The 23,441-nt window shown below is 37.7% G+C and overlaps 1 protein-coding gene across 2 annotated transcripts; it reads left to right on the forward strand.

The window, feature by feature from the left end:
- The first annotated feature begins 12,476 nt into the window (after positions 1 to 12,476).
- Positions 12,477 to 23,219, forward strand: LOC134743557 (acidic leucine-rich nuclear phosphoprotein 32 family member A). 2 transcript variants are annotated; one of them, XM_063677059.1, is made up of 7 exons: positions 12,477 to 12,656; positions 14,254 to 14,630; positions 15,489 to 15,574; positions 16,188 to 16,322; positions 20,508 to 20,588; positions 20,860 to 20,961; positions 21,804 to 23,219. In XM_063677059.1, exons 1-7 carry the CDS (start codon positions 12,609 to 12,611, stop codon positions 21,881 to 21,883), a joined length of 909 nt encoding a protein of 302 aa, XP_063533129.1. In that variant the 5' UTR covers positions 12,477 to 12,608; the 3' UTR covers positions 21,884 to 23,219. The 2 variants fall into 2 exon arrangements, with proteins under 2 accessions (XP_063533129.1, XP_063533130.1); XM_063677060.1 differs by lacking the exon at positions 16,188 to 16,322 and having other exon boundaries at positions 12,479 to 12,656.
- Positions 23,220 to 23,441: the final 222 nt, after the last annotated feature.

Here is a 23,441-nt window from a genome sequence, read left to right on the forward strand (position 1 = left end):
TGTGTGTGTGTGTGTGTGTGTGTGTGTGTGTGTGTGTGTGTGTGTGTGTGTGTGTGTGTGTGTGTGTGTGTGTGTGTGTGTGTGTGTGTGTGTGTGTGTGTGTGTGTGTGTGTGTGTGTGTGTGTGTGTGTGTGTGTGTGTGTGTGTGTGTGTGTGTGTGTGTGTGTGTGTGTGTGCGTGTGTGTGTGTGTGTGTGTGTGTGTGTGTGTGTGCGTGTGTGTGTGTGTGTGTGTGTGTGTGTGTGTGTGAATGTGTATGGGTGTGTGTAGGTGTATGAGATCGTGTGGGTGCAGGTGGTGAGGTGATGTACTAATCGGCACTTCTTATATATAGGTACTGTAAAGTGTAAAGCATAGAACTATGTATCGTACTTTTCTTACACAATAGGTATTTTCTTATACAATAGGTACTGTAAAGTAGAATGTCATATTTTCTTAGACTCATTATATTATATTAAAACTGATAAGTAGCTACTTCAGAGTTTAAGTTAATGTCAACTTAATTTAATATATCAGAGCCTCTGTCTCCTCGTAGTTAAGTATTTTAAGCCACTCAGTTAATATTTTTTTACATTTATATAGTTGTAAATTGTATATATTTAATATTTTGTTTATTTTATTGTACACATATGCGTTAGCGTTAAAGCTGAATTTACTACTATGCTCTATATACTACTTAAGTCGCATCTTTCAAAGGTACTCGTAAATTCATCAGATTTTAATGAAGCCGCGTCTCTTTAACCCTCGTCACACTTTGTCATGCTTAGCTTAGTACTTCACCATCGCCCTTACCGTGGCCGAGCTCATTCATAGACAATTAATTAAACTCATCATCTTCCTCGCGTTGTCCCGGCATTTTTGCCACGGCTCATGGGAGCCTGGGGTCCGTTTGGCAACTAATACCAAGAATTGGGCGTAGGTACTAGTTTTTACGAAAGCGACTGCCATCTAACCCAGAAGGGAAACTAGGCCTTGTTGGGATTAGTCCGGTTTCCTCACGATGTTTTCCTTCACCGAAAAGCGACTGGTAAATATCAAATGATATTTCGTACATAAGTTCCGAAAAATTCATTGGTACGAGCCGGGGTTTGAACCCGCGACCTCCTGATTGCAAGTCGCACGCTCTTACCGCTAGAGGCCACCAGCGCTTCACCTCTTACCGCTAGGCCACCAGCGCTTTACATAGACAATCAATTAAACTGCCCAATCAAAAATAAACATTTATTCCAGAACACCGTCAAATTGGTGATGCATTCGCATTATCTCCTTCTTGATCTTAAAAACGGTCAGATTTCTGCAAAAATCTTTGTCTCTCGGATCGCTCCAACCACCGTTTACGTCCACGTAATCAAAGCTAGTGAACTGATCTTCAAACTCAATATCCACGAACATCTCGAGATACGTCGGGAACAAATGACTGCTGACCCGGTCTTGCAAATTATAAATCTGATGAACGCCTGTCTGGACGTCACACTCTATGAATGCTCCAAAGACTATACACTTGTCGGATTTATACGCTCGGGGAAACTTACTCGACATCACTCTGTACTTGTCGCCGTCTATGCGATTCAAAGACAAGTAGGACAGAGATTCGGCCCACGAATAATCATCTATATCACAAAATAAGTCATAATGGGACACAATGCTATTCCACGCAGAGAGATCGAACGCTAAGACACCCGAATGAAGGTTAGGATCCCAAGCCATTACTTCTATCGTGGTCTGATCATTATTTGAAGGTTCAGTAGCCGCTAGTGACAAGAATTCACATCCAGGTATTGTGCTTGCAATCTTTTTCATAAGGAGAGTCATGTAGAGAAAATCATCTATGAAAATGTATTCATTTTCTATAAATACGACAACACCGTCATGGTTGCCAATAATCTTTAAGTTGTCAAATACGTGGTTGGCAGTCCACCACCAGTAGTGTTTTTTCTCAGCGAAGTCTGGGTTGCGGAACCGACCATGCATATCCGGGCTCGAAGCTCCAGTGCACTTTAAATATTCTGCTGCGCTCAAGCTCTGGTCATGGGCGCAATCACCTGGCGTATAACCAGGGAATTCGGTCGGATATAGTTGCAACGAATATGGAAAATAAATTTGCATGACACGGCAAAAGTCGATTGCCTTAATTAAATAGTCAAGATTTTCATCGTAACGTGAATGAGAGAATACTATAAGTGTTTCCTGTATTCCTGTTACTTGTGATAGCGACATGATCATAAACTTCAAATTTATCGTAGATTTCTGCACAAAAATCACTAGAATGACGGTGTCTTTTTTAATCGTACCGTACATATCTTCATTAAGTATAGTTTGCTTATTATTACGATCTAGAACGATTGCTTGTATTTCAGATATATTCAATATTCTGGTTGTCACCTCATCGGGAATAAACAGTTGTTCCATTTTGCTTGATCGAATAATGTTTGATAGCTCCTGATGTCGAAAAGATTTTATTTCATATACGGCTATCAATGCGAGAACTATTAATAAAACCAGAACATTACGGATACACACAAAGCAGCGCCGAAAATCTTTTTTCCCCATTATTTTGAATGTCAACCAAAAATTAAGATTAGCTAAGAAGGCCGATATTTTACTTTTCGCCTTGAACATTTGATTATCACAGTAAATAAAGTAAATTCATAAAAGTTTCGGCCATTAAAACTTACATGCCTCGGTCTCGGTCATCACTAAAAATTACAATTTAATAACATTTAAAAAAAAAACCTATTCGGTCATTACAATAATCTGAAACGACGTAATGATCATTTTCTTTTCAAAGACAAAAAATGATTTGTCTATGAATGAAACTTCAATACTATGCTGCATAAAGCTAACTGTAAACATCTATAGTTGGTTAAGCAAATCTTGTCAGTACAAAAAGGCGCGAAATACAAATTTTCTATGGGACGATAACCCGCGCCTACATTTTTTAAGTTTGCCGCCTTTTTCTACTGACAAGATTTGCTTGACCAACTATAGTAGTTATAGTACACAATGAGGGCTATCGTTTTTTTGCTCACCAGTTGGCGCCTCTGTTGATGGTGGTCCAAAAGACTAAAGAACAGTGTCAGTCATTGAAGTGACAAGTGACATTTGACATTTCAAACTATGGAAAAGACCACCATCTACACTAGCGCCCCTAGCGGCAAATTCATACGCGTTAGCCCTCATTACACATTGCTCTAAAACTGTCCCGTGTGGACGGATTTAAAAAGACGCTGTTAAGTTGTAGAATGAACAAGCGTTATTGCTGTCTCCTTCTATCGCATTGCAAAATCCCTTAGATTTTCAACGTTGGCATAATATATTATGTATAAGGCCAGCCCAGACGAGAGTATCAAATTGCCAATTTGTTAATCTCCCCTGGCGGCCACATGTAGGTAAAGCCTGACTAGGAATATATGATCATTGTCAAGAGGGCGCTATTATTCTCATTTATATGGCAACAGTTCAGTATAGTCTATTGCTATGCTCTATATACTACTTAAGTCGCATCTTTCAAAGGTACTCGTAAATTCATCAGATTTTAATGAAGCCGCGTCTCTTTAACCCTCGTCACACTTTGTCATGCTTAGCTTAGTACTTCACCATCGCCCTTACCGTGGCCGAGCTCATTCATAGACAATTAATTAAACTCATCATCTTCCTCGCGTTGTCCCGGCATTTTTGCCACGGCTCATGGGAGCCTGGGGTCCGTTTGGCAACTAATACCAAGAATTGGGCGTAGGTACTAGTTTTTACGAAAGCGACTGCCATCTAACCCAGAAGGGAAACTAGGCCTTGTTGGGATTAGTCCGGTTTCCTCACGATGTTTTCCTTCACCGAAAAGCGACTGGTAAATATCAAATGATATTTCGTACATAAGTTCCGAAAAATTCATTGGTACGAGCCGGGGTTTGAACCCGCGACCTCCTGATTGCAAGTCGCACGCTCTTACCGCTAGAGGCCACCAGCGCTTCACCTCTTACCGCTAGGCCACCAGCGCTTTACATAGACAATCAATTAAACTGCCCAATCAAAAATAAACATTTATTCCAGAACACCGTCAAATTGGTGATGCATTCGCATTATCTCCTTCTTGATCTTAAAAACGGTCAGATTTCTGCAAAAATCTTTGTCTCTCGGATCGCTCCAACCACCGTTTACGTCCACGTAATCAAAGCTAGTGAACTGATCCTCAAACTCAATATCCACGAACATCTCGAGATACGTCGGGAACAAATGACTGCTGACCCGGTCTTGCAAATTATAAATCTGATGAACGCCTGTCTGGACGTCACACTCTATGAATGCTCCAAAGACTATACACTTGTCGGATTTATACGCTCGGGGAAACTTACTCGACATCACTCTGTACTTGTCGCCGTCTATGCGATTCAAAGACAAGTAGGACAGAGATTCGGCCCACGAATAATCATCTATATCACAAAATAAGTCATAATGGGACACAATGCTATTCCACGCAGAGAGATCGAACGCTAAGACACCCGAATGAAGGTTAGGATCCCAAGCCATTACTTCTATCGTGGTCTGATCATTATTTGAAGGTTCAGTAGCCGCTAGTGACAAGAATTCACATCCAGGTATTGTGCTTGCAATCTTTTTCATAAGGAGAGTCATGTAGAGAAAATCATCTATGAAAATGTATTCATTTTCTATAAATACGACAACACCGTCATGGTTGCCAATAATCTTTAAGTTGTCAAATACGTGGTTGGCAGTCCACCACCAGTAGTGTTTTTTCTCAGCGAAGTCTGGGTTGCGGAACCGACCATGCATATCCGGGCTCGAAGCTCCAGTGCACTTTAAATATTCTGCTGCGCTCAAGCTCTGGTCATGGGCGCAATCACCTGGCGTATAACCAGGGAATTCGGTCGGATATAGTTGCAACGAATATGGAAAATAAATTTGCATGACACGGCAAAAGTCGATTGCCTTAATTAAATAGTCAAGATTTTCATCGTAACGTGAATGAGAGAATACTATAAGTGTTTCCTGTATTCCTGTTACTTGTGATAGCGACATGATCATAAACTTCAAATTTATCGTAGATTTCTGCACAAAAATCACTAGAATGACGGTGTCTTTTTTAATCGTACCGTACATATCTTCATTAAGTATAGTTTGCTTATTATTACGATCTAGAACGATTGCTTGTATTTCAGATATATTCAATATTCTGGTTGTCACCTCATCGGGAATAAACAGTTGTTCCATTTTGCTTGATCGAATAATGTTTGATAGCTCCTGATGTCGAAAAGATTTTATTTCATATACGGCTATCAATGCGAGAACTATTAATAAAACCAGAACATTACGGATACACACAAAGCAGCGCCGAAAATCTTTTTTCCCCATTATTTTGAATGTCAACCAAAAATTAAGATTAGCTAAGAAGGCCGATATTTTACTTTTCGCCTTGAACATTTGATTATCACAGTAAATAAAGTAAATTCATAAAAGTTTCGGCCATTAAAACTTACATGCCTCGGTCTCGGTCATCACTAAAAATTACAATTTAATAACATTTTAAAAAAAAACCTATTCGGTCATTACAATAATCTGAAACGACGTAATGATCATTTTCTTTTCAAAGACAAAAAATGATTTGTCTATGAATGAAACTTCAATACTATGCTGCATAAAGCTAACTGTAAACATCTATAGTTGGTTAAGCAAATCTTGTCAGTACAAAAAGGCGCGAAATACAAATTTTCTATGGGACGATAACCCGCGCCTACATTTTTTAAGTTTGCCGCCTTTTTCTACTGACAAGATTTGCTTGACCAACTATAGTAGTTATAGTACACAATGAGGGCTATCGTTTTTTTGCTCACCAGTTGGCGCCTCTGTTGATGGTGGTCCAAAAGACTAAAGAACAGTGTCAGTCATTGAAGTGACAAGTGACATTTGACATTTCAAACTATGGAAAAGACCACCATCTACACTAGCGCCCCTAGCGGCAAATTCATACGCGTTAGCCCTCATTACACATTGCTCTAAAACTGTCCCGTGTGGACGGATTTAAAAAGACGCTGTTAAGTTGTAGAATGAACAAGCGTTATTGCTGTCTCCTTCTATCGCATTGCAAAATCCCTTAGATTTTCAACGTTGGCATAATATATTATGTATAAGGCCAGCCCAGACGAGAGTATCAAATTGCCAATTTGTTAATCTCCCCTGGCGGCCACATGTAGGTAAAGCCTGACTAGGAATATATGATCATTGTCAAGAGGGCGCTATTATTCTCATTTATATGGCAACAGTTCAGTATAGTCTGAACAATGTGGATTTTCAACTCGTTTGACTTACATCTACTTTTATTCACCGTAATCAAAATCAGAACCCATTTATTTGGTGTCTACACTTTTTTTTATAGTCGGTACTCCTTTTTGCCGTATAAAAATCATGTATTTTCTTACGTATCACACATAGGTCAAAATTTAAAGTCTGAAACCTAAGACCAAAGAGTATAATAGTATATGTATAGTAACCTAAGACACCAACATATCTACATTAACTCAGACAGCCAGGCTGCTCTGCTGGCACTAGATTCCCTCGAGTCAAACTCAAAACTAGTCCAGAACTGTAAAACAAACCTAAATGCACTGGCTAACTCCAACAAAGTCATACTTAGATGGGTACCAGGGCACTCCGACATTTAACGGAAACAAAGAAGCGGACAAACTTGCTAGAAAGGGCGCAGACAGACCCCTGGTCGGCCCAGAACCCTTCTGTGGAATCATAAAACGGGATGCATATTCTCTACTCAGCAACATAGAAAAAACGACAGCAATCGATTGGTGGAAGTTCGTCAAAGGACAAGAACACTCGAAAGCTCAACAAAGGCAAAAGCAAAGCAAAGGGTTCAACAGCAAAACTGCTAAGGAGCTTCTAGGGCTCAAAAGACATAAAACCTGCGCAGTGACTAGAATATTGACTGGACACTGTAAGTTGAACAAACACATGTTTCGAATTGGGAAGAAACAGGATGCGAGATGCAGGTTCTGCCAGGAGTCAGAGGAGACTGCAATGCAATGTGCATGAGCTCTGTTCCTATGGACCACTAATGTCAAAAAGAAGTATCCACTTAGGGCGGCACATACTGCAACCCTATGAGGTTCAGAACATTACGGCCCAAAGAATCTGGAATTTTCTGGACTCAACGGGCATTAGTAATGAACTTTAAAGGGCCGTCACAATAGATCACTGCTTGGTCGACGTGACACTCACAGGCCCACAACACCCCAACAATAATAATAATAAATAATAGGTCAAAATCGTCTAATTGCATCTTCTTTTTTAATTTTGGTTTGCGTAAAACCTCAGGAGGTACAACCTTCTCCGTAATTCGCGTAATCGAAGCCTCCGATTTACCTAGAAATTTATATAAATTTACATATATGTATTTAATTTAGTCGTATCGTACCAGATGGTGTGACTACTATTAGCACACCACACCATCAGCTCAGCTCAGCACTTAGGTATATATAGTTGAAAAAATATTTTGTCTATCATGTTACTCCATTCTGGGAAGATACCTAGCTACAATTAAAGTTAAATATTAAATAATAAATGACAAAAATGCCCAAAACTATACATAGTCAGGAGCGGAACATTGTTAATGATGTAAATAATAAACTGCTGGAAAAGAACAGTTCGAGAAATTAAACTATTTCGCTACGAAACATTTCCAAATTAACATCAGAGCTGACAGGTACACACATCAAAATGTCATTATAGTCTGGTTATTGTAGTGTTATGTTATACAATAAGCGAGGAAACACAGTAACAAAAATGAGTAAGTTTGAAGAATATTTACTAGGGGCTTTGGAGACGATAAATCTTGTTAATTGACAATGTAGCAGAACCTATGTAAGGTTACGGAATATATAGGTATCTACCTAGTAACATGACCATCATCATCATGGTGGCCTTTTGGTGATCTAATCTTGGATGTAACCTTGAATGGAGTAACATGACAGACAAAATATTTTTTTCAGCTACAGAGCTGGGCTGAGCTGATGGTGTGGCTAATAGTAGTCACAGTCACAATAGTAGTAAATAAATGGGTTCTGATTTTGATTACGGTGAATATGTAAGTCAAACGAGTTGCCAATCCACATTGTTCAGACTATACTGAACTGTTGCCATATAAATGTTAATAAAAGCGCCCTCTTGACAATGATCATATATTCCTGGTCAGGCTTTACATAGTTACAAGTGTATGTAACTATGTAAATATGTAAAACGTAAACTTATCTCTAAAGCCTATTATAGCACACAAGACTACATATTAATGATGAAACACCGTGGGATTGTGATTGAATATAATTAATTATTTATTATTATGTTAATAATGATGAAATTGATAATTCAATGAATACCTATATCAGGTAATCCGTATTTTTGACATTTCGATTTTTATTCTAGAAAGTTTCTAGACTAGTATTCTTTTATACAATTTTGGTGTTTGACGATCCTTTTGTGAAATTCTGATTATTAAGTTTGACATATCTATAATAATTCAATGTTTTTAAGAATAATACTAACTGCATCAATAAATTGCTCTGATATTTAGATTAAGGTAATATTTAAAACTTAAAAGTGCTTATGAAATAAAACTATGAAAACGGATTATATCGCGTATATTGAATTTATAATACATCCCGACATTTCGAACTCTTTACAGCGTTCGTGGTCAACGGGACGTGGTAAAAGTGCTTGTTGCTAGGCCTATTTGAATAAAGAATATTTTGAGTTTGAGTTTGAGTTGAGTGGAGGATGGTGTATATTTATGATATGTGTATAGTATGAGAAAGAGGATATAATAAGATAGAGCGGTACTGTCATGGTAGATTTTGTAACCACAGTAAATTCACTGCCATCTATCGACACACTTTAAAACTAAAAATGAAGATTTATAAAAATACGATAAAATATATTTAAATATGGATAAATGATTTTTTTTTATTTGCATCAATTATTTTTATGATTTTGACCCATGTTCTTTCACTGATATGCGTTAAAATTGTTAAATAACAAACGAAACCGTCAACGCCATCTATACGACAGTAGGCCAAAGCTAGTAGCGCCCTCTGATCGAGAATCAAATTTTCTTGATTTTCGAGGCACGTTTTTTCCTTAGACTGTATCCATTTATTACGGAGTTATATCTATCTTTGGTTATTGGTATGAGTATCGGTATGAGGATATTTATATTAAAAGTTAGATAAAGAATTTTTTATTTTGTAATTGTTGTATTAAGTATTTCTTGCTCAGAATCACGAGCTCTTTCGATCCTAATACGAGAAAAAAAGTGTTCTCAAAATTCAATACAATTTGTCCGTTTTGTTTCGGTCATACCTAGAAGGTTGTGATTCTAAGTAGAAGTAAAATAACCACTTTTTGACAGCTTGTGTTAGAAAGGGACTTCCACTTGTATTACAAGCTACAAGCTTTTGAGAAACGGGCCCCAGAAGATCTAGAAAGTAACGTATGGCATTTACTCGCACGCAAAATTAATTTTGTCTACTATACAAATTGTATGCATTACAAAGTTATTTTTATAGTGTAGTAAATTAAAGACCAGGGGCCCGTTTCTCAAAAGCTTGTAGCTTCTAACAAAAGCTGTCAAAAAGTGACATCCGCTTGTATTACAAGTTACAAACTTTTGAGAAACGGGCCCCTGGCAAGGTTAAAGACCCTACCAAATGTTCTGGCTTATTTTTTTTATTACTATTTAGATACTTAACTTTAACCTGTAAAAAATACAGACTGCCTCAAGAACCTTGCTTGGGCCAAAAAAAATCTTTAAAATATAAGGGTTGATATATTTAGCCACGTTACCCTGCAGCCAGACCTGCAGAGCTGAGTTAGGGTATGATAAAATAAAATAAATAAATAAATAAACGTTTATTCAAAGATCTTACTTACAACTAACTACATATTTTCTTCTGCCAAACCACACAGTGGTTTGTTGGCAGACGAGGCTCCATTGCGTTTGTGTTAGCGGTTGATATGTAACTTTACATTATCTTAAACCTAAACTTACCTACTTAACCCTTTACTGCATGCGCAGCCTTATATGGATGATAGGAAAAGTATCAGATAAATTTTCAGCTTGCCTCAAGGACCTACTCCAAAATGTCTACCAGCTCTCCGTCTATCAGCATTCATTGGTATTGGTTATTGTAAAAAAAATATTTCAGCAGGGTCGTAACTCGCATTTAACTCCCCTGGCCCTGGAGAGGCATCCATATGCTCCATAGACTGCGGTGATCGCTTACCGCTCCGCTTATCGCTGCGGACCGTATGTTTGTTTGCAACCGTCGTGATATAAAAATTGATCACATCCATTGAACAAGGGATTAGTTAGGCTAAAATAAATAAAAAACCGGACAAATGCGAATCGGACTCGCCCACCGAGGGTTCCGTACAAATTTAAATATTATTATTATTATTATTTTACAAATTTATAGTTTTAAAATTTTTCCCTGTAGTGTAAGACAATATTACTCGTACTTGCCAAATTTCATAATTCTAGGTCAACGGGAAATACCCCATAAATTTTGATTCCCTTGACTGCCCTAGAGAGAGTCGAAATATACGTTTTTTGCAGCATAAAGCACGTTTTTTTACGTTAACCTAGGTTTTTAGGGTTCCGTACCCAAAGGGTAAAAACGGAACCTATTACTAAGACTCCGCTGTCCGTCTGACCGTCTGTCCTTCTGTCGGTCTGTCCGTCTGTCACCAGGCTGTATCTCACGAACCGTGATAGCTAGACAGTTGAAATTTTCACAGATGATGTATTTCTTCTGCCGCTATAACAATAAATACTAAAAAGTACGGAACCCTCGGTGCGCGAGTCCGACTCGCACTTGGCCGGTTTTTTTTTTCACAGCTTTAAGATACTATAGACCTGAGTATGTACAGTTTATATGGTTTCAACTTTTAATTTCAACTTAATACCTCCACGCCTTCCCGAGATAAAGGGTCTTGACAGAAAGACGGACGGACGGCCAGGCGGACAACAAACTGATCCGTATATAAGGGTTCCGTTTTTTCCTTTTGAGATACGTAACCCTAAAAATGTGTCAAATATCTCAAAACCTAGCAAACAAAATGTAATTCTGGCTATAGTTATTTTTGAATGATGTTAGAATCAAGTATCAATTCCTCAAACTAAATACATTTATAGATTTAATTACCAGGGACCGGACAACCCTTTCCGCGATAAAACCCTTTCAATGGGCGACACTTAAACACGGCTAACACATTGAAAGACTTTCCCTTTTGAACTGCAAGCCCATTCATACCCCTACCTTTGACTAACCCTTACCGAAAAGCTAACCAAAAATAAAGCTAGCCCTTAATAAGGGTTACCCTTATCTTTAAGCGCTTTTTATAAAGGTTTCCCTTTGCGTGAAAGAGACAGGATTAGTATATATCTACGGTAGTGTATGAAAAGGAAAGAAAATACGTGCCTAGTCAAAGAACGCCGCCGTCGCCGCCGACGATCGCTCGGATTCGAAGTAATGTGTGCTTTATGAACAAGGTAGACGACTTAAATTAGCACGTTTATATGCTAAAAGGGAAGCCCTTTATAAGGCTAACCCTTATAAGCAATATGCAAGGTGTTGGTGAGCGGATGATAAGGGTTTTGTAAGGGTATTTGGGCTACCGATTACTCAAATGTGGTAGCTTTATATAAGGGTTTTTAAAAGCAAAACAAAGGGTTTCGTCTGGCAAAGGGTATGGTGAGTTAAGCCTTATGCAATACCCTTATAAAACCCCGATAAGGGATAGCGGGCCGGTCCCTGTTAATTACTAATCACTGTAATCTGTATACCTACACCAAATTTCATTACTATAACTACAGTTATGGTTTCTGAGTAAAGTAATACCTATATACTACAGACAAATTGATATGACCAATAGCATGGGATAGGAAAGACTCTTCATTCCAAAACCGGAATGCAGGATTTGGGGAGGATCAATGGGGACATTTTTTTGTTGTTTAATTTGATTTTGTTTAATTGGAGTGCATTTTCCATATTTAATTTTTGTTCAATTTTTGATAGCGTGCCTTTACTTTCTTAAAAATAATATTAGGTACACAATAAAATACATAAATACATAGGTACCTTAATCTTACATCGATCTATTCTCATTGGAATACAATACCGGCTTTCTTACACTATACCTACATTTCAAAAACTCCCGCTATTTGTGCATCAGACATACAACCTATTATTAGTGCCAACCTAAGAAAGTAAACGTACTGTTCCGGTATCATAATATGCATCTTTTGCCATTCAGACTGTAGTAGGTCTATAATAAATAAATACTTTTTGTTTTTACATATGCTAAAACTAAATAATATTTTAATTTAGTATCTAAAATAGTTTTAAGTCTGCTACATTGACTGTGTTTCCGGTTGCTAACGCCGTATCTCGCCGACAGGCGGCGCACAACGTCACACTCGTGTATCTATAGTTTCCTTCTGTTTTGAAACCCAAGCCTAGTGAATTAGATCTTGAAAATAATTGTTAAGGTGGTTTAAAAGTGCTCTAATTGTTGATTAAAAGTATAGCTACGATGGAAAAGAGAGTCGCCTTGGAATTACGGGGAAGAAACCCTTCACAGGTAAATAAAGTCTTTTTTTCAATCAATTGGAATGTTTTGTCGATACGTATTTCGTCTATACTTTATGTGTAAGGCGTGTAAATTATGGTTTTTGTCTGTAAATTTACTAAATTATCGGTTTTTATTGTAATCTCACTATTCAGTAATGTAAATCCATTCCGTAATATTGGATATGGCGATATTGTATACAGGAATTGGCCATTACCGATTGTTACGTTTCATGTGCACATATCAAACATACTGACGATATTACTGTATTGTCGCGATTTATCGGTGACTGTAAATTCAGGATTTTCTTATTTGTACCAGACATTTGTATATTTCACCCATTCTGTTTTCACACAAGCACTAGAAACGGTCATGATGTAAATATTCCATATTGAGGTTAAGTTTGGGAAAAACTTGCAAAAGGTATTGGTTTTTATGATGAGATTACAAATATCTACTTGAGCTTATTACCACGTTTATATAAATTATAAATGGATTGGTGTTTACTATTACTATGACACCCATAAAATACTACAGTATTACGACCTGTCAATAATTATGAACCTTTATCCCATTCAAAATTATTCAATGTAGTCTTTTCAAGAGTAAAAGCATCCAATAACAATGATATATATTTTGCGATACACCGGTTTTCTTCGACATCGCAAGTCGTTGTAGTGTGTAATTAAAGTTTTCTGTGAACCAGTTAACCTGAATTTACTTAGTCTGCCCAATTTCGCGCCCTTTCACCTATTAAAATTCTATTTCCGCAGTGACATGTAAATGGGAGATATTGTTGGCACATTTTTTTTAATAAGTAGAGCGTGTTGTAATGTGTTTTTAAAATGCATTTCGTTTAAACACTTTACATCTGCAATTCCATATTGACGCACGCCTTAGCCTTACCAATATAGCGGCCATTTTTATTGCGTCGCGATGATTCGTGTCATCCGCCATTTCAAGAGAAAACGATAACGATTTTACACGCAGTAATAACACGTCGTTTACTTATTGTTGTAGAAACGAATTTAAAAACACATTCCTTTCATATTTGATGCAACATTTCCGTAGTTTAATCACTAGTTTGTTAAATTTCACAAACTACGCAAGTGGCTTTGCGTTGACAACACACCATTTTGACGTTTGGTTGGCTTGACTTGAATACTGTTTAAAGCCAGCAACAGTACTTGTAATCTAATCTCTTTGCGTATGAATTTAAACTAATTGAGTACAGCTTTGCAAAATTATAATCTAATTTTAGAGACATAACATTATTTCCAAACGTTGTCCCTTGTAAGTATATCACATTATGAAAACGTTAACATACAAGCTTGCTAATTTAACCTTGTTATTATATCGGTCTCCGACGGCCTAGTAACTTATATTATTAATTATTTCTTTACTATGTAATATCGCAAGACCTAATCACTATTGTAATTCATTCAAATGACATCTTAGATTTACCCAAAATATCTACATATAGTGTTCATTTAACAAAATAGAAGGAGCAACTGTTGACCTAAACATGGCTACTTAGTTTAAACTAAACATTCCTAGATGGCGCTTAAATAAATTAATTTTCAAATATAAAAGTCTTCATGTATTTCAGGTCAAGGAATTGAACCTTGATAACTGCAGGAGCACCAATGTTGTTGGTCTCACAGATGAATACACAAACCTCGAAATTTTAAGCCTTAACAACGTTGGGCTTACAACTCTCAAAGGATTCCCCACACTTCCCAAACTGAGGAAATTAGAACTCTCTGATAACAGAATATCAAATGGACTAAATTTCCTCAGCGGCTGCAAAAAACTTACACATCTGAACTTCTCGGGTAACAAAATCAAGGATTTGGAAACACTGAAACCATTGGAGGAATTTAAAAATCTAAAGAACCTAGACCTCTTTAACAATGATGTTACTAATATTGACGACTACAGGAACAAGGTGTTCGCCTTACACCCAGCTCTAAAATATTTAGATGGGTAAGTTTAGTTTCTATTACATACAATTATTTCATAAATCATAAATGTTTATTGCAAACCATGGTACATATGTTGTTACAGATGATAAAGTTTCATATGGACCCTGACAGGGTATAGCACATATATTCTTAAAAATAGTTCTTAAAGCTAGTTCTTAAAACTAATGCAATGGCGTGGAGAACAATTTTGCCTTTATAGATGCTGGTCTTCCAGGAACTCTGCAACAGAGTAGTAGGCTTTTTTAATTAAAAGCGCTTTTAATTTTGTAGTAAAAATGTTGTTAGTTGTGGTATTTCTTATATTTATTGGTATTTGGTTGTATATTATTATTGAGCTGTAATATGGGCCCTTTTTGTAAATGTTTAGTATCGGTTCTGGCGGGATGAGTTTATCGTTCCAACATACGCTATTATACAATTAAAATAAATGAAGGTTGTTTCTGACAAAAGTGGCTATTTCCAAGATATATAAAGAGGGTAAAGTTAGAATTTTGAAGTTTATAAAGTATGGTTTGCAGCTTACGAGTTGTCATATCACGAACATGGTAATTCAGTGCATACCTCTCTTTATTAGATAATTTTCTCCTCATAAAATTTTACTTATTGTATCATTCCCACATACATAGACGTTTATGATGCCTTTTAACACATTTGCTGCATCATCGAGTCGATTTGACCTGATATGATAGTGTGTTACTAATTGCCGCAGCGAAAGTGTTCAAAAAGCTAAATACGGATAAATCATATTTGTTTTAGACTTATTGAAGATTGTAATAAAGCATAGAGACATGCTGATGGGAAGATAACAATGATTTAATTATAAACTAAAGAGCTCTGTTTAATTTTGCTTTTTTTACAGCCTGGACAAGGAAGATCGGGAGGCTGAAGACAGTGATGCTGAGGAAGAGGATGAAATGAACGGGAATAATGATAGTGAGGAGGATGGTATGTCAATTTTTTATATTAATATCATCATCATCATCATTTATATCATTTATGAATATGATATTTATATGGTATCAAATATCAATACAGACAAAGTGCCTAAATAATCTATATTGCCTTTACATTAAGGTAGTAAGTACATATATTTGGCATGTTGTCCATGTTGCTATTTAATACCTTGATAGTACATATGTTTAACTAAAACATTATTATGATAAGTATAAGTAGTATGTGTATTTAGGGATCGCAATCCTGTTTCGTGTATGAAAGTGACTGGTAAAATCCAGTTAAGTCAGGGCTTGGCCCAAACTTTAAGGCTTAAGCATAATTTTGTCATGGTTATGGCGAGGTGAGTAGTAAATTTAATACAAAGTTACAACTACTCACCATAGTCATGGTGACACGTCACCATGTAAAGGGTCATGACCCTTTACTGTATGTTCTTAAGCCTTAACTGAAATTTAGTGTATCAAATACACCAAACATCGTAATACTCGCCTTTTTTCATCTCCATTATGTACATTGTGGTTGTAAGGTTGTTGCTAAATTAACCATGTATTTGCTTTATTCATTATCAATAAGATACAAATATCAATAATATACTGACTTCCAGATGTGGACATAGATTTGGGTCTGCTGGTGATTGACGATGCGCCCTCAGATAGGCCGCCAGAGAGCAGATCCTCTCTTCCTGTTGTATTGTACACAATTTACGGCCTACTATTTCACATGGGGTATCTTACCAAAAGTAAGCATCATGTATATGTTGATGATGCTTCTTCTTTTTAGCGGTTCATTCAGTGGCCCTTTATTTTAAAAAGTAACTGACGACATGTTAACTGTAGTACTGTACAGTCACCATCAGATTTAAATATCAGAGCGGACGAGGTGCTCAAAAGTATCTGAAAATACACTCTAACGACTTGACAATAGAGGCGTGCTCAGATATTTGTGAGCACCTGCTGGTCTGATATATGTCTTCATAAGTGTAGTGTATTGAAATAACAGGGTACTTCAACAAAACCAGTCTGGATTTGTCAGGTACGCAATCACATGTGTTCTCCCGAATTTCGGGGATATAATATATATTCTGTATATATAAGAGTATGGAAACCCTGTAAGAGTATGGAACGTGTACTGAACAACCGACTCCTGGCATACCTAGAAGCGAATGACCTGCTCAGTGACCGGCAATATGGGTTCCGCCGAGGCCGGTCTACTGGAGATCTTTTAGCGTATGCCACGCACATTTGGAGTGAGGCCATCGAGAAGAATGGAGAGGCTTTAGCTGTCTCTCTAGATGTATCGAAGGCCTTCGACAGGGTTTGGCACGAGGGCCTTATTAGCAGGCTACCGTCCTTCGGTCTACCCACTAGTCTCTGTGACTGGGTATCAGACTTTTTGAGGGATCGATCGATTCGGGTTGTCATTAATGGCTGCTCGTCCGATCAGATGGCAATCAATGCCGGAGTCCCTCAAGGGTCCGTGCTTTCAGCGACCCTTTTCCTGCTCCACATAAACGACCTGCTGCAGCCAGGTACGTTCGGATATGCAGATGACACCACGGTTGTTGAAAGCTACATACCCAATTCACGAGCTAGTGGAGCCCAAATTCAGGCGCTCAGGGAGGCAATGGTCGAACGCATGAACGTGTCACTGAAGGCAGTCTCCGATTGGGGCGAAGCCAATCTGGTTGCGTTCAATGCTAGTAAGACTCAGGCGTGTCTTATCTCCGCTAAACGGAGTCCATTCCATCTCACTCCTACTTTCCGAGATGTATCCCTTCCGTTAACCGACCATCTTGAGCTGCTCGGAATCTCGCTGACCTCGAAACTCAACTTCGGCCCGCATATCGAGTCGAAAGCACAGTTAGCGGCAAAAAAGCTAGGCATCCTCAACAAGGTGAGGCAGTATTTTACACCTAGGCAGCTGCTCGACCTTTACCAAGCACAAGTCCGATCGTGTGTAGAATACTGTTCTCATCTGTGGGATGGCTCTGCAAAGTACCAGCTTGAGGCGCTCGAGTCAGTTGAGAGGAGGGCCAAGAGAATCATAAATGACTGCAATCTGACGAATGCTCGACTCCAAAGTCTGGAGCATCGTCGCAAGGTTGCCAGCCTGTCGATCTTTTATAGGATACATTTCGGAGAGTGTGCCGAGGAACTGCACAACCTTATTCCTCCGTCCCATTTTTACCATCGGACCACACGACAAACGGCACTCCGGCATCGCTTCATGGTAGGAATTCCAAAAATACGCACGAAGCGTTTTGCTTCCACATTTCTTATGCGAACTGCCAAGGAGTGGAACGCCCTGCCCGAGTCTGTGTTTCCGCATGAGTACAATTTGGAGCTCTTCAAGGCAAGAGTTAATAGGTATCTCATAGGTAAGCGTGCTCCACCGTAGACCACATCATCACTTACCATCAGGTGGGATCGTGGTCAAACGCCTGCCTATTCATCATATAAAAAAAAATATATGTATATATATATATATAATAATGATAATAAGTATAATGTAATTACCAGATGGTCTTTCTCGATTTATTCGCGTTATTTGCGTTTTTCTTTAGTAGGCAAGGAAATGCAAATAAACTAATAAAGTGATGTGAATAGCCAGCATAATATATGTATAATAGCTAAAAGTTACCGCTATGTTGATCTCACAAGGATCTACAGACATAAATATGTAATTTCTCAGACCCTATCTTAGATTGTCGTGTTTTGCCTGGTATTGATTTATACAGTCTGTGCGGAAAGAGAAGTCGTAGAATGTATTGGATATTGGATCCCATATAGTGTAACCCGTTCGAATTAAAAAACCGCAAATCGATGTACAGGTTAGCCGTTTGGCACACGCATACTAGAGGTCAAAACAAAAATTTTGTCCCGCAGTTCCTAAAAAAAAATTCCCGAGGGGGAGGGGTGGTAAAACATTATTTTTTTTGTATGAAAAAAAAAACCAAAACCTATCGTGTGAGGTATCATACAAGAGGGCTTAGATAATAAGATATTACGTATCATTTGTGGTATATTGTACAAAGAAAAATCGATAAGGTATATCGTATACCTGTGTCACTTTGTAAAATTGAAAAATTAAATAAAAAATGTTAATGATATTATTTTCAAAATTGCTTTCTTGGGGTTGGATATGAGGATATCACGTATCATTTGTGGTATATTGTACAAAAAAAATCAGCCATATCGTATCTGAAGGAGCCCAAACTTGGTATGTTTCGAAAATTCTTTTTGTTTTAATTTAAAAAAAAATGGCCGAAATGTAATGATGTGATATATTTTTAGAATCGCCTCAAAAAGCCCTTTCGTATGATACCACACACGACAGGTTTAATTTTTTTTTTTTTCCATACAAAAAATCCATACCTCTAGTATGCGTGTGCCAAACGGCTAACCTGTACATCGATTTGCGGTTTTTCTTTGTAATTGGGGTCGAGCGGCTTTCGCTAATACATTTCACGACTTCACTTTTACGTAAAAAAATAAAAATTACAAAATGTTTTTTTAATCAAACAGCTGCCAGTTTACTAAACTACCTAGTCGGCTCATAAGTTCTGTCATATAAATAGTATCAAATAAAATCAAAAGTTTAAGTTTATTCCGTATAATTTGTACAGCGTTTGAAAGCTTATAAACTAGAGAATCTAAATGTATAACATTTATTCAAAATGACCGCCATAATTATCTACACAGGCTTGAAGTCTTCGTGGCCAGTCGTCAATGGATTCACGCACCACTTTCATGTCGATATTGGCCACTGCCGTAGCAAGAGATTTTTTCAGCGAGTCTAGATTTGCATGAGGTTTTGAGCACACCTTTTCCTCTAAATACTGCCATATTTTATAGTCTAAAGGATTAAGATCTGGGCTAGAGGAGGGCCAATCTTCATGCCGTATAAAGTCGATTTTATTGGAGGCGAGCCAGGCTTGTGTAGACTTTGCCTTATGGGCTGGAGCAGAGTCCTGCTGGAAAACCCAATGCTGGTTTAGAAACATCGTATGGGATAGTGGTTTCACAATATTAGTCAACACCGTGTCTTGGTACACTTTGGCACTAGTTTTTACTCCTTTCTCACAAAAATGCATACTAGTGACGCCCGCATAAGAAACTCCCAGCCAAACCATCACAGATGAAGGGTGATGACCTCTTTGAATACGGGGAATGCTATTAGACGCTTCTTTACTATTGCGAGCGTACACTCTATCATTTTGTTTATTACAGTTTTCTTCTATGTCAAAAATTTTCTCGCTCGAAAACAGTATACAACGGTGCTTATTTTTAGCGTACTTCTTCAATAAAGCTTTAGATCTTTTAAGCCTTAATGCTTTAAGCCGACCATTTAGAAGATGGCCAGTTTCTCGTTTATAAGCACGAAGTCTCAGGTCTTGATTAAGCACTCTTTTCACCGTGTTTTTGCTCAAACCCATCTGGAGGGCCATAACTTTTTGTTTCCTAGCGGGATTTCTGGCAATGCGTGCCCTAATTGCTTGTACAACCGCTGTAGTCCTAGCTGTACGCGGACGACCGCTTCTTTTCTTGTCATTTAAACTAGAGACCTCACTGTATCTTTCTATGGTACGATACACTTAAAGCTTAAAAATTTTAGTCGGCGAGTGACCACAACGATATAGTGCAATTATTGCGGTACGGCTATCTTTAAGCATCCACTCCATGTTGAAGAAAACAGAAAATTGCAAAATTATACTACTCAAATATTTAATAAAGATTCGAAATTCAAATGCAGAACGGTTTTTGTTTTAGGAGTTCCAAATTTAAATTTTAAAGGCCAGTGACAGAACTTATGAGCCGACTAGGTAAATTTATAAAAATATCTATAACAACAAATTTGTGCTTGTCAATAATTTGTCAAGGTGCGAGATCCAGTGATGCTGTAACACGGTTTGTCTTTGTTTTAGGGTCCGAAGTGGAGGAGGAAGAGGACGATGACGAAGATGACGGTGAGATCTCGCTAAGTGCAGTCTACAATGAAAACCTTGGTAAGTAGTTTGACTACCTTAAATACTGTACTGTCTTGAGCGTTGTGTACATACATATATGCTATGGGCATACAGGGGATTTTGTTATGCCAACTCTGAGGGGTGAATATGTAGGTCCTTTTACTAAGGAGCCAATCCCAAATTTGAGAAAAAGAAACTGCTGTGCCGTTTTTGAGGCTGGTTCCATAGTAAAAGTTGTTCAGTATAACCTATGGGCTCATAATAATGTGACCTACTAGTGTATGCTTATTTGGTATTTTTATTATTACAGAGGAGGAGAGCTCCGACAGCTCCGTGTACGAGGGCTCGGAGGATGAGGAGGAAGATGACGACGATGACGAGGAGATTGACGCGGATCACAAGGCAAAGATAGGTATGTAGAGGGACTTAAATATTCGTATAATTAAGCTTTAAAGTTACTTGTAACGTTTCGAGGACGGCATTATCCTCGTGGTCTCAAAGAGAGGCTGGCTAAAGGGCTAGGAGAATAAGGTGGATAGCAACTATGAGAAGATTGACGCGGATCACAAGTCAAAGTTAGGTATGTAGGTAGCACTACGGTGACCGAGTAGTCGGGCAGCTCTGCGTAAGAGGGCTAGGAGGATGAGGAGGATAGCGACGATGAGGAGATTGACGCGGATCACACGTCAAAGCTCTAGGTATGTAGATAGATGAGCTACGGTGGCCGAGAGGTCTGACAGCTCTATGCGCGAGGAAATTGAGGCGGGTCACAAGTCAAAGTAAGTAGATAGTGCTAAGGCACAAATCGGCCAAAAGTGCCACCAGAATTTTACAGAAAAAACAGCATTTATGTCCTAGCAACTTAACACATTTAATAACATGGAAAAAACCGTATGTAGTTAAAAGCTACTACGAACAGAGAACCCACCTAAAGGGTCGCTGGCAGTAAATGCGTTAGGTTGATTGAACACACATAGCCGTATTTGCCTAAACATTCGCATTGAATTTGTTGTATGGTGAACAAAACGTAAGTCAGCCATATTAACATATCACGACGTCAATTGCTGACTGGAACCCAGAATGACTAAGAACTGTTCCTTTCAGCATCACGTAAAATGTCAACATCAAAGCAATATATATGTTATTGTGCTAATAAATGATTTTTCTTTCTTTCTTTTCAATGAGTAATCTTAAGGTTAATCTAAACTGTTCTAATACAAAAGTAGTGTTAATGAGCTGTTGTTTCCCATACAGACGGGGAGGACGCAGACGGCGAGCCGGAGGAGAGCACTCGGGGTAAGAAGCGGAAACACGACGACGACGAGGAGAATTGAGGGTTGCCTTAAGCGGAGTTATCTTACTAGTTCGTAAGTGTACAGCCTCCGATGCATCGGACAATAAACTTGATCACAACATTACAGAGAGGTACAGTTATCCCATATACTAGTTGGGAGTTGTGAGGCGGAGTTCCCAACCAGTAGTGCGTTTAAGGTGGCGATGGCGTAGCGAGACCCTTACTATAGAAAATTGACATGAAAATATTTTTGCAAAAAAAGTTGCGAACCCCGTTCTAGCAGCACCCTCTGGCTAGCTCACCCGCCTCTTCTAGTGTTAAAGCGCCTCGGCGCCACCAAAATGTTTTATATCACTATGATGTTTACGTCTTTTGCGTGTAATTTGTAGTTTGTTGTCCGGCAAGTTAATGTTTCAATAAAATTGTTTATGTAATAATATTTTTTTTATTCTATTGACATACTTAATTTTAGTCTAATCATTGAAATGAAAGTGCAAGAAACTAGCATTAAATTAAAATAGCTCTCAAAAGTTTTGGTATCAATTATATTAAAATTAGATTTAAGGTAAAGGAACAAGAAAGTAAATTATTAGTGCCCTTGGAATCCATTCTAGTGTTAAATTTAGTGTAGAAACTTGCGGCTTTTTTCCATGTTTTCTGACTAAGACAATTTAGACAAAATTCCTGTTGGAGACAAGCCGCAAGCAAGATTTTGAGAGTTATGGCAGCCAATGAATGATGATATTAATTAATGAAATATACACAGTGAAGGCAAACTGGTTGCAAATTACAATACTTATGATTATCGCCTTGGCATACATACAACATGAGTAAGTAAGTAAGTATGATTTTCTTTTCTAACTAATCCATATTTCTTTTCTAACTAATCCATATTTTTGACAAAACGTCGTCGATACCAAAATGTTGACGCTGAAGCGTTTTTCAGTAGTTTTATATTGTAATAATTTAATAATAAGTTTTGTTACTTTGTATATGTGGATTTTTAATGTTTAGCAATCTCACTAATGATAACTGAAATGTTTATCAGTATCACTATATTCCAATGGGCGTAGTAAATTAATTTAATCAGATCTTTGACATCCAAATGAGTTCAGAGAGTATTTTTCTACAATCATTTTAATCTTAATGAAAGAGCAATTAATGCACTTTAGAATATCAATGATAATATGAGATGTTTGGTTGATGCAACGTAGTAAACGTGCCAGATATGTTGAAGAGAATTTTAGTTAATAATTTTATTGTATTATGTAAGTCATTAAGTTTAAGTAATTTACAACTTGGCCTGTTGATATATATTGTATAATCCTATTAAGATTTTTATTTCTGGGATTGTAAAATAAAAACTTAAACTTTAATTAGGTGTTTTCTTATACAATAATGATAAATCAAGTTAATCAGTGATAGGGCAAGTTTATCTAATTCCTACCCTGAAACCCCGATGCCTGGATCACACCTAACGAGTACGGTGGCGAGACAACAAAATGTCACTCTTCTGCCGAGTCTGCCCTACCTGGCCGAATAGATTTAGACTCAATTTTGTATTTTGCGGCGAGTCACTCAGTTTGTTCTTACCACGT

This window comes from Cydia strobilella, chromosome 8 (genome assembly GCF_947568885.1).
Source record: "Cydia strobilella chromosome 8, ilCydStro3.1, whole genome shotgun sequence".
Classification (NCBI taxonomy): Eukaryota; Metazoa; Arthropoda; class Insecta; order Lepidoptera; family Tortricidae; genus Cydia; species Cydia strobilella.